Source organism: Palaemon carinicauda, chromosome 40 (genome assembly GCF_036898095.1).
Source record: "Palaemon carinicauda isolate YSFRI2023 chromosome 40, ASM3689809v2, whole genome shotgun sequence".
NCBI classification, from domain to species: Eukaryota; Metazoa; Arthropoda; class Malacostraca; order Decapoda; family Palaemonidae; genus Palaemon; species Palaemon carinicauda.
The window spans coordinates 64,483,500-64,495,999 of NC_090764.1; the positions used below are offsets into that span (position 1 = coordinate 64,483,500).

General features: G+C 40.0%; 1 protein-coding gene across 1 annotated transcript in view; it reads right to left on the reverse strand.

Moving 5' to 3' along the window:
• Positions 1-8,050: 8,050 nt before the first annotated feature.
• Positions 8,051-12,500, reverse strand: part of LOC137631941 (carbohydrate sulfotransferase 11-like) — a 65,309-nt gene continuing 60,859 nt past the window's right edge. The window contains exon 6 of the mRNA XM_068363941.1: positions 8,051-8,404. Coding sequence (XP_068220042.1) covers positions 8,051-8,404 — 354 coding nt within the window. The remainder of the gene's footprint in view (positions 8,405-12,500) is intronic.

Genomic DNA, 12,500 nt, shown 5'->3' on the forward strand with positions numbered 1-12,500 from the left:
CCCATCCCTTACTTTGCCAAATAGTTCCACACAAACATTCGCCTTTCTTTCTTCATTATTCCTTCAGAGTCGGGAACGGGACCTCTTCTTTGAGATACTAGGCTTTTGTATACTCTCATTTACCTTCTCCATGTTTCTAACATTCACTGAATTATTATGATTTCCATACATACTCTTATCATCTAATATACCCTGCACTATCTTATCTACCTCATTATCATCCTGTCCCAAGATCTCTGTTACTGTAAGCAATTCGTTCCCTTTAGCCAAACTATTTTGCTGCTTTTACAAGAGAATCATTCATACTACCTACCATTCTCCTCTCTCTCTCTCTCTCTCTCTCTCTCTCTCTCTCTCTCTCTCTCTCTCTCTCTCTCTCACAGTTGTCATACTTTTATATAGATCCTCTTATATAAAATCACACGGATCTTCATGCAATATCCCCACACAAATATGCTCCACATGCACTCCACAGGCACAGGAGAATTCACCCAGCTAAACCTTCTTACTATCTAGTTTGTGGCAAAGCCGGTGTTAGGTGCTAACAGACATACATATGATATAGGGTGCCTAGTCTTAGAGAGGCGATCTATAGGTGGGTCATCTTGCACGATACGCAGGTTTTAGGCAATCAATAGAGACCCAGTCTTCTTTGCCACGAATGTTAAATAAGAAAGCCTTCAGTGTGCGACAGATCATAAGGAAACAGCCAGTGTAAGGGGGCGTCAGAGTTGGCTTGCTAGTTCATTGCGCAGGAAGACATGAGTTGTGGCATATAAATCTTTTGGTATGTGTTACTTCATTGGGTGCTTGTAAGTCTGGCAGTAGGTAGTAAATTTTCCCACATGACGCAAGCACTCGAGATTGTCGGAGGAGGTTGCAGACAGTAAAAATTCAGCAGGGACGACCAATGGGTCACCATACACCATTTTACCATTCGAGACATTCAGGACATTCCGCTTACTTACTTTACTTTACTTTGATGGCTGCTTTTCCGATCCCATACAGCAGGGGAACCCCACTCTCTACAGGACCTCCACTGTCATTTTACCTTGTTCGTTCAGAGTATTTAACGTTTCATATCGCGTATTGTTCATTTACTGTTAAATCGTCACTGTCAAAGGACTCATGAAATAAAGTCTTCAGTTTCCTCTTGAAAGCCTTAATGTCTTCAATCATTCGAATGTTTCGTGGGAGCTTATTATATAGTTTCGGGGCTGCATATTTAAAGGCTCTGGAGCCTAAAGTAGACATAAATCTAGGTTCCAATAGTTTGAAGCCATCTGTAACTATTCTCGTGTCGACACAATTTGTTGGCTGCGCAATATGTAGCAGTTCTCTTAAGTATTTTGGACACCAGGTTCTGATAACATGGTGGGTTATAGTACATATTTTAAATTCAATTCTCGCTTTAATCGGCAGCCAGTGTAAATCAATTAGTATAGTGGTGATCCTTTCTCTAGGTGGGACACCTTTTATCAGTCTTGCTCCTCTGTTTATTATGTTTTGTAATTTCTTAAGTTGCACTTTTGGTAAATTGTAATAAAGTTGCAGTAGTCAATCCTGGTAATAACACAGTTTATCACAAGTTTCTTTACAGAATTTTCGTCCAGGTACTTTTTTATAAACGCAATATTTCTTAAGATGATAACCAGCAGTTTTTACTACATTATTTATTTGGGCATTTAGAGACAGGTTACAGTCAAGAAATACACCTAGATCTCGATCTTTACAAGATATCGGCACCAAGTTATTATTTATGTTCATTTGAACATCACCTAAGTTTCTCACGCTGTTTCTCTTGCCCACCATCATGAATTCAGTTTTGTTCTCATTTAATTTTAGTTGTTTAAATGTCATTCATTCTCTAACACTATCAAGGATTCGGCTTAGAGTTTCATTAGTGTCATGTATATAATTTATGGAGAAGTAAAATTGTGTGTCATCTGCAAATAGTTTAAAACTTCACGCCATGTCTTTGTAGCATTTTCAATAGACCAATAGTATAGATGCAGAATAAGATTGGGCCAAGTACACTCCCCTGGGGTACCCCTCTGTTTAAGGGTTCATATGATGAATAAGAGTTTCCAATTTGTACACAGTAATTTCTACCAACTAAGTAGTCTTTCAGGTATTCGAAGGCTTTATCTTGAATGCCAATGGACCGTAGATCATTTAGTAGCAGTTCATGCACAACTAAATCAAAAGCAGCACTGAGATCGACCAGTATTAAGATACCACATTTATTTTCATCCATCATTTCTAGCATATCATTTACAACAGAGCAGATGGCTGTCTCCCTAGAGTATAGTTTTCTGTAAGCAGATTGGTTGTCAGGCAAAGCTTCTATTACTTCTAAGTGGTTGACTAGTTGTTCAAGAATTACATATTCAAGCACTTTTGAGACAAAGGATAGATTTGAAATAGGTCTATATGAGCTTAATTCCTGGTAGTCCAGTGCATTTTTCAGAACTGGTGTGACTAAAGCCATTTTCTCAGATTTAGGAAACTTACATTCATCAAAGCTTGCATTTGCTATTCTCATTATTTCGGCTAGACTAGAAACGTCTCTCTCTCCAATTACTTCAGACATTGGCATAGGATTGATCGTGCAGTTTGTTTTCTTTGCTCTCTTGATAATTCTGATGATGTCATCTTGTGTTATGTCGTTAAATCGTATTAATTTTGTCTCTGTGCCTGGTGTATCATTAATCTGATGTTGAGAATTTACAAATGACCTGGTTATATTTTTAATTTTGCTTTTAAAGAATACTAGAAAATTATTTGCTAGTTCCTCGTCACTGTATCCATCAGGTAGCTTCTTTTCTTTTACATTTCCCATTATACCATTCAGGAGACGATATAATCTATTTATGCCTGTTGCTACTTCGAGGATCTTTCTCTTATAGTATTCACTTTTTTTCCTTCTTAGTAGGTAGTTATATTGACAAGCAGCAGTTTTGTACTCTACCCAAGTACTTTCAGTTTTTAACCTATTCCATTTTCTTTCTTTACGTCTTTTTCCCTCTTTTTTACCAAAGTCTCTCCATCAAACCAATGAGATTGTTCTTTTACGGTTATAGTCTTTTCCATCGGTGGGCACATAGTATCATATTGACTTTTACTCAATTTATTATAAGAGGTCATAAGACAGTTAGCATACTTAGCTCCTAACAGACGTTGGTCATCATGATCACAGGGAATGTAGATAGCATCATTTATCTTCTTTGTAACTTCTTCAATAAATACGGTTGGAGAAAAATTTACTTTATGTCTAAAGTTTACTTTCTTTATTAAAGCATGTTTCTGTAGAGGTAGACTAAACGTAATAAGTTTATGTACTGGGGAGATAGTACATTTCTCTTTGACTTTTATATCAGATACAATATTATTCATGTCATCACTTAGAACTAAGTCTAGCGTATGCCCAGTTAAAGTAGTGGTACAGTCAACATTATTCACTAGTCGATATGATTCTAGTAACTCACTAAATGCCAAAGCGTCAGGATTTGATGCGTCATCCATCCAAAAATTGAAGTCTCCACAGATAACTAATTCGTTTTTCTCCATGATAATCATCTTAATGAGAGCACTGAATTCTTAAAAAAAGATACTAGTGTTTTTTCTAGGTTTGTAGATTGTTACAAAGGGTATTTTTCTATTTTTTGGCGTAAATTTTATTTCTATACATTCAAAGCTTGTTACACTAATTCTTTTCTGCATTTTGAGATTTAAGTAACTTTTATGAATAAAGAGTCTGACACCCCCACCAGACCTACCTTCTCTCGGTATGTGAAAGAGGACGTGTGGGGGGCATCATTTCAGTGATCTTTGCCTTGTCCAAGTTATTTAGCCATGTTTCAGATAATGCTAGCATATCTAAATATTTCTAGTTTATCAATTCTCAAATTTGAACAGTCTTATTACCTACAGATTTTATATTTACATAGCCACAGTTTATGACATCCCTAGTAACCATGATCAGTATTTTCCGCTAGTCTTTTTAATTCGAAGTCAAAAGCATTGCCGTCTCTAGAATTTACTGTGTGGTCACTTAGTCTGTTTAACTTTGTGCAGTTTATACACTTTGACACTTGTGAATTACATTCCCTGGTGGAGTGTCTCCCTGAACATTTTCCGCAGACTTTATCTTCATTCTTAGACTTGCAATCTTTTTCAAAATGTCCATACCTCTGACAGTGGTAGCAGGTGATCACATGGTACATACACGTATGTTATAGATACCCCATCGTAACGAAACTTTGTCCCCATTATCATGAATAGCCCTCCGAACTTCGGGATCACATTTCAGCACATGGTGGGTGGTCCCCCCAAAGGCATTTTTCTTCAGGAGTACACTTATCTTATCTTCTATATTTTGGATTTGGTCCAGGCAGCGATTTCTTTGAATCAGAGCATTTACTACATCATCTTCATCATTGTATACAATGCATATCATTATTTTGGGTTTTAGTTTTACGATTTTTCTCGTTTCAGTGTCAGCCACCAATGTCTGGATTTTGTTTGCCGCCTATTCTCTGATCATATTATTTGCAAAGTTTACAACAACATTTCCATTCGTAGTTGACCTCGTGTTAAGTATAGGAATGTCTTTAAGTGCTTGTTCAACCTCATGTTTTCTTTCAGTAATTTTAGTTGTTGTATTAGTTGATTTAATTATCAACAGATTTTTTTTTTCCTTAACTTTGTCAGCCAATGTCGGTTTCTCCGGTTTTGGGTCTATCAATGTTTGAAGTGTTGCTTTAATTGATTCCATATTCATGGCAAGAATGTCAACTTTCTCAGTGAGGTCGGTAGTCTGGGTGGAATTTGCTGCATCTGCGCTAAGGTCCGCAAGATTTTTTCCAAGTCATCTATTTTCGCATCTTGTTCGTTCACGGCCAGATCTCTCACGTTCACATCTTCCTTTAATTTTGATAATACTAAATTGTTTTGTCTGGCTTCATATACGCAGTGTGGGCATAACCAGTCTAGGTTATTCCGTTCATTCTCACTGATGGCTGTCACTATATGCACACATCTCTTATGGTCGAGTCTATTACATTCACATACTATCCACTGTCTCCGTTCTCCATCCGTGTCATTACATATGAAGCAGACACAGTTAGGAGCAGACATAGTGTACTGTTTCTCATCATTTAGGTTTCTCCATAAGACTAACTGATATCTTTTCAATGATATTCTAAGCGAGAAACACGAAGCTAAAACATGACTCAGGGCATGTATAGCAGAGCTCAACACAACACTTCCACACTCTAGCACTGACAACTTAGGATTGGGCTTTTATTCCAGGAGGATCCAGGGAAGCTGAGTAAACCAGTTGGAGTCATTGCAGAGGGACATCTAAGCTGCTCTGAGGGTACGATGAAAAGGTTCAACCATTCCGTTAGCTGTAGGGTTGTAGGTGGTTGTCTGATGTAGGGTGATGCCCAGGAGATTACCCCTGTCAGAAGTAATATGCTCAAGGATATAAAATCTTGCTATCCACCTTGAGAGTAATGGAGATACACATGAGACGGACGTTGCAGTTTCCATGGGAATGGCTTCAGGCCAATGAGTGGAGCAGTCAATGATGGTAAATAGGTAACAGTGTCCATGTGACATGGGTAGGGTACCTACTACGTTGACGTGAATGTGGCCAAAATGACGTTAAGGTTGAGGAAATGTACCCACTCCTGAATCCGTGTGTCAATGTACTTTTGAAGCCTGGGGTGAAGTACAAGCGTGGACCCACTCTATACCATCCTTAGTAATGCCATCTCAAATGAACTTTGTCTACAGTAGCTGTGCAGTAGATCAGCGTGATAGATGTGAAAGGCCATGGATGAAATCAAACATCTGTCGGCATATGGGGGCAGGTATCCATGGTCGTGGTCTACCAGTACTGATGTCACAGAGGAGGGTGGCATTAGGGTCATCGAGGGTGACGTCTTCTCAACGGAGGGATGTGCAAAATGTCCTGCATGCCTAGTACTCTAGATCTTTTCATTGAACTTCTGTCAAGGCATTGTAATCCAATACCAGGTGAATGGCAGGCAATGCGTTTTTTGACAGGGTATCGGCAACGTTATACATTTTCCCAGAGCCTTGTTGAAGGGTGCAGCTGTATTCACCCACAGCGGAGAGATGTCGGCGTTGATCGGGAGAAGGCATGCACCAGAAGCATGTGGTTCATGTAAATGATGAAGGGCATATTTTCTAAGAAGTGGAAAAAGTGACAGACAGCCAAATACACCACCAGCAATTCGCAATCGAAGGTAGAGAAGCCAGATTATGCCTTGGACAGTTTTCTACTGAAAAAAGCCAATGGGTGTTGTGAGCCATTGACTATCTGCTAGAGTACTACACCAATAGTGCTGTCACTGGCACTGGTGGAGAGAATGAGAGGGGGCATGTGGCACGAGAAAATTGAGAGCAGCAGCGGTTGATAGGCCCTTCTTTGAAGGGAACCCCACTTTAGGCTCTTGGCTTGTCCTGGAGGGAGGCGTAGAGGGGGGCAAGAATGGCAGTGATGACTGGCAGGAACCGGTGATAATAGTTTATCATGCCCAAGAATTCTTGCAGTGCTTTGACGATTGAGGGTGTGAGGAAGTTCTAAACCGCTGACACCTTCTCAGGGAGGAGATGGGTGCCTTCAGGAGTGATGCGGTGCCCTAGGAACGATACTTCAATGGCGCCAAAGGTACACTTGTCGTACTGGACTACAAGGCAGTTCTGTTGTAGGCGGTTGACAATGGAGTGTAGGTGAGGGAGATGTTCCTATTTTGAGGAAGATAACACATAGTACTTGTATATCGTCCACTTAATATATGCAGCGGGGAAGGTTCCCTAAGATGCCATCTACGAGGCGTTGAAAAGTGGCCCTTGCATTAAGGAGGGCCAAAACAGGAGTAATTGAATGTGAATGTACCAAAATGGGTTGTGATGGTGGTCTTGAAAATGTCTTCTGGGTTCATGGGCACCTGAAAATACCACTTCAAGAGGTTGAGAGTGGAGAACACCTTTACTTTGCACAAGTAGGAGGAAATGTCGGCAATATTGGGGAGAGGGTAGCAATCCAGTTCTGCCTGCATGTTCAGATGCCTGTAATCCCCACAAGGATACAGGGAGCCACCCTTCTTTAGGACAATATGTTAAGGCAATGACCATGGGCAAAAGCACATTTCTTCCATTTCGACAAATGTTTGTTTAGCAGCTACCAAACGATTTGGGGCCAGACGCCTGAATCTGGCAAACACCGAGGGTCCCGTCATCATGATATGGTGATAAATACCATGCTTGGTAGAAACCATGGACGTGGGCAAAGTTCTGGATCGAAGACTTCAGGGTACAACGTGAGGAGGTGGGTGTAGGCATACATGGGTGTGCTGATGTGGAGCGCGAGGTCGGAGGAGGCAGGTTGAAGAGGTGTCGATGAGTTGAGTCTGCGCTGACTAATCATCGATACGCCACATCAACCAAGAGGTGGAAAAGGGAGAGGAAACCCACATCAAGTAGTGGTCATGCTACGTCGGCAACAAGGAATTTCCAATGGTATTTTGGCGCTCCCAAATGATAATGAGAGTCTCGTATCCACAGGCATCAGCAGGCTTAGAATGACTACGTCATGTCCTGGAGAGTGACTTTGGTAAAAGGGAACGGCAAACACCAATGTCTACCAAAAACCGCATGATCGTTGACAGGAAGGCCACCGCCACAAGTAATGGCCTAATTTCATGTTTTCTAGCCCCTGACAACTGTCCACACATTTCTTCGCAGCAGGCACAAAGCTGGAGTGATATTAGCAGAACAGCAGCTACTGAGCGTTAGTAAGTGGCTGGAGAGGTTGATGGTTAGAGTATGAATGAGGGGTAGCCTACGTGAATGTTTGGCGGCTTTTTTTCGCTGCTCTGCCATATCATGGGGCTAGCTTCTGTGTCTTACCACATTCACGTCGGCTTCAATCAGCGTTGAGTAGTTGCTCTCTTTGTCACGAGAGGAGGGGCTGATGGAGGGCTTGGAGGTGGTGAAGTGGCTGTCCATAAGGGTGTCATCTTTGGTCTTCAGGGCCTTCATGGGCAAGGTATTGACATCGCGGATGGCGGGGCGTACAGGTTTGGGTAGGTGTCGTACCCAAAAGGCACGAAGTAAGTTCACTTCCTGAGGAGAGCCAAGATGCAGACGAGCAATAGTTCATTCCCCTGATGGCAAGCAAAGCCTTTTGGTACCCCAACGGCTGTTGAGAGATATGAAAAAGCTTGGCTATACGGGCAGTTGGCGAAGGCGAGTACTGCTCCAGGAGGTATGTTCTAAGGGAGTCATACGCTATAGGGGTGTCCCCTTGGTCATAAGACCAATCAGAGATTTCTGGGAAAGTGTCCTCGTGGATTGCTGTGAGGATAATCTGAAACATGCAATGTCAAGCTTAAACAAACTGTTCTATTATTAGGGAGGGAGAGAGTGAGAGATAAAAAAAGCAACAGCATTACAGTGCATGAGTATGTATGAAATATGTGCGGTACAAGTTTCCCGAACATCCTGACTCACTTAATCCCTTCCTCCTACATACCCTTGGAACATGCCAATCTCCACCACAATCAGTACACTTGGCACATTGCTCTTTGCAAATCTTAGCATAATGCCCATCTTTACCACAATTGTCATTATTATCCTGACATCCACTTGCTATATGCAAGTCACCTTGTCAGCCATACTGTATACTGAGAGTGAATAGGCAAGACTGAGTTAAATGGTGCATTGCATGTTGAAGGGAGAATTTGTTGTTGATGAGGTTTTAGTGCAGTTACAGTAAAGGGCAGTGCATATTCTAAGGAAATTTCACTAAGTGAATAGATGGTTATTATGATTTGTACTATGGGGAATACTACAAAACATCAAATGTTTAAAATAACTAAATAATTTGAAAAAGAAATATTTTCGTCACACAGTACCGATGCTGGAAATTGAAGGCAGCTGGAGTGGGGTGTGGGACAGAGACCCGAAAACAAAATCTTATAGTGGGATTCGAAGGCAAAAGGATACATTTCCATAAACAAAATTACAACTGTAGCTCTCAAAATTTTATGATTAAAGAGGACAAATCCCATCCAAACCAAGACCCACACCCCTAAATGATAGCCAACCTGATCTCTTGCCATCCCTCACAAAAATAGACTTATGACTACTCTTGTGTACAGGTTGAACGACAGGGGAATTTATCAATAAGTAATATTTCGATAATAAAGAAATTTATTCACATTTCTAACAATCTTGGGGAAAAAAAGGATTGGATATAGGCAAATGGAATTTTTCTTATGTTGGTCTCTGATCAAAGTAAAAGTTAATATTTTGGAATAATACACTCAAGACCCAAATCATTATACCTAAGAACTTTCTTAAAAAAAAGATGTGGCAAATAACAATTTTTAGTTGGCAGGCCAAAACCCTAAAATAAAACTTAAAATTATGGCATTTGTTGTTCAGAGCTGGCAACTAGGCCAGAATCTATCACCATAGTGTATGAGTTCAGAAACAACTGGTTGCCAAAATGGCATTTGACCTTTAAGGTTAAATTAGAAATTTCCCCAAGAAAAAGAAAATATTAACCAGCAAATTCTGTAATATTGTAATTTATGATAGAATCAGCAAATTCTGTAATATTGTAATTTATGATAGAATATTACATTCTGTATAACTATATTTATATAAACTTCTCAAAAAAAAAAAAATTCTTTAGCCTGTGGAAGATTTTACTCTATTATTATTACTATTATTATTATTATTACTATTACTATTATCATTATTATTATTATTATTATTATTATTATTATTATTATTATTATTATTATTAGCTAAGCTACAACCCTAGTAGGAAAAAGCTGAATGCTATAAGCCCAAGGGCTCAAACAGGGAAAATAGCCCAGTGAGAAAAGGATATAAGGAAACTACAAGAAAAATGAGTGAAAACTAAAATACAATATTTCAAGAAGTCATAACATTAGAATAAATATTTCATACATAAACTATAAAAATAAAAACAAAAACAAGAGGAAGAGAATGAATGAATGATTTAAAGTTTTCAGGCATCCTGACATCTAAGGTCATTGACGCCGGTAACATTTAATTTATATATACAAAAGTAAAAAATGAAATAAAATAAAAAAATTAAAGAGTATTCAATTAAAATCATAAAAATTGAATGTCATAAAAGTTAAATATTTTTCAGAAGACCTGCTTCTGAAAGAAATCTAAAAATGCCAAAATAAGATCGAATAGTGTGCCCGAGTGTACCCTCAAGCAAGAGAACTCTACCCTAAGACAGTGGAAGACAATGGTCCAGAGGCTATGGCACTATCCAAGATCAAAGAACAATGGTTTGATTTTGGAGTGTCCTTCTCCAAGAAGAGCTGCTTACCATAGCTAAAGAGTCTCTTCTACCCTTACCATGAGGAAAGTAGCCACTGAACAATTACAGTGCAGTAGTTAACCCCTTCAGCAAAGAAGAATTGTTTGGTAATCTCGATGTTATCAGATGTTTGAGGATAGAGGAGAATATGTAAAGAATAGGCCAGACTATTCAGTGTATGTGTAGGCAAAGGGAAAATGAACCGTAACCAGAGAAGGATCTAATGTAGTACTGTCTGGGCAATCAAAGGCCCCAGTAACTCTCTAGCGGTAGTATCTCAACGGTTGGCTGGTTTCCTGGCCAGGAGTTTAAAGAACGTGTGCAGGATTTTGAATTTATGTGCAAGATTATCAAGTCCAGGTGCGTGATTTTGAGTTTCAGATGTAAAATTTTTGGTAGGCTACTCAGTAGGGCCTACTAACATGTGATTTTGAAGTTTTGATAGCTCATAATTTTATCTACTTGATTCTACAATGCATTGCTGTGTAGAGTTGCTAACTCTTGCAAAGTGTTCTACATGGGCATACTGACTAACCTACTGAAAATCTTACACCTACCGCTCAAAAGCCTACATCTTAATCTTAAAATCATGCATCTGCACCTAATATTCTTGCACACAAACTTCAACATAGACTAAATAATTGATAATTATCTAACATCATAATATCAATGGTCAATGACATTGTACAATCATATAACTTCAAAATATATTCTATATAATTTTATATAGAATATAAATTCTATACCATAAATGCAGTATCCCTGATTTCCTATTATAATGCTACTACCTTTAATTCTTACTGATATGTCAACTGTCCTGACTTACATTCGAAAGATACCATTCACTTTAGGACAATTAACTTATTCAAGACTAGCCTATGGGTAAAACACTAAACCTTGACATAGGCAAATACAGTGTACTGGCACTTGATGTTGGAGATGGACAAATCGGTGCTGTTTTGGTATGCGATCTCATTTATGGCGTGATCTCAGAAATTATTTTTTTGCTTTGGTATGCAATATGACAAATTCGGAGATAATTTGTATTTTTCCTCACCATACAAACCTTAGCTATTTACATAGGGTATTACTTTAGGCGTAGCTGAATGACGAGCCATTAGATTTTTAACGAGGGTTAACTACCCTCTCGCTAGTTAGCGAGGGGGTAGGGGAGGGGTAGCTAGCTACCCCTCCCCCCTCACACACCGGTGAACTGATTCACTTCACTAAGAGGTAGGACTTCACGGGGGACAGGGCTGGCGGGCAAATGTGTAAATAGGTAAGGTTTGTATGGTTAGGAAAAATACAAATTATCTACAAATTTGTCGTTTGTTCCGTAACCGGAATACAAACAACGCTATTTACATGGGGTGACTTAACCGTTAGGTAGGGTGGAAAGTCCCAGCCTTACTGGCTTTGGCTTTTGCCCGGGGACTCGGAATCCGAGTGAGTAACAAGGAACGTGCGGCCTACATAAGCTTGTGTGTGAAGGAATGAAGTGTGACTCATCCTAGGAAGTTGACCTGAAGTCCTTTAGATGGAATTCTAGGCTAGGACATTCCCAATACCACCTCGTCAGGGTATGGGGGACGCGACAGTATTATATTAATACTAGGAACACAAGGAAGCATGGTTTACCTGCAGCGGTTTGAGGTCAGCTATGCAGAGAACCCAGGATGCTGCTTTCCCCAAGAGAGGGAGGATGAAGAAAAGAGTAAGGACCAGACATACTTTTTCATTCATGAACACTAAAACCGGGAAACAATGCCCTCAACCTCCTCCTGTCTGTCCATTAAGGAGCCTGAGGTTAGACCAGCTGTTGTGCAGCCACCACAGGGCCGATAGAGAATGTATCGAGACTCCTGTGGGTCACGTCCTGCAGGTAGTGGGGTGTGAAGGTCGTTTAACGCTTCCAGACCCCAACTTGTAGTACCTGTGTCACAGAGAAGTTTCTCTTGAATGCCAGGGACGTAGCGATGCCTCTGACATCGTGTGCTCTTGGGCTTGGATGACCCTTCGAATCCAAGCTGAGATGGTATTCTTGGTGACCCTCCTCTTCGTCCTTCCTGTGCTCACAAACAGGGCTTGCACGCAA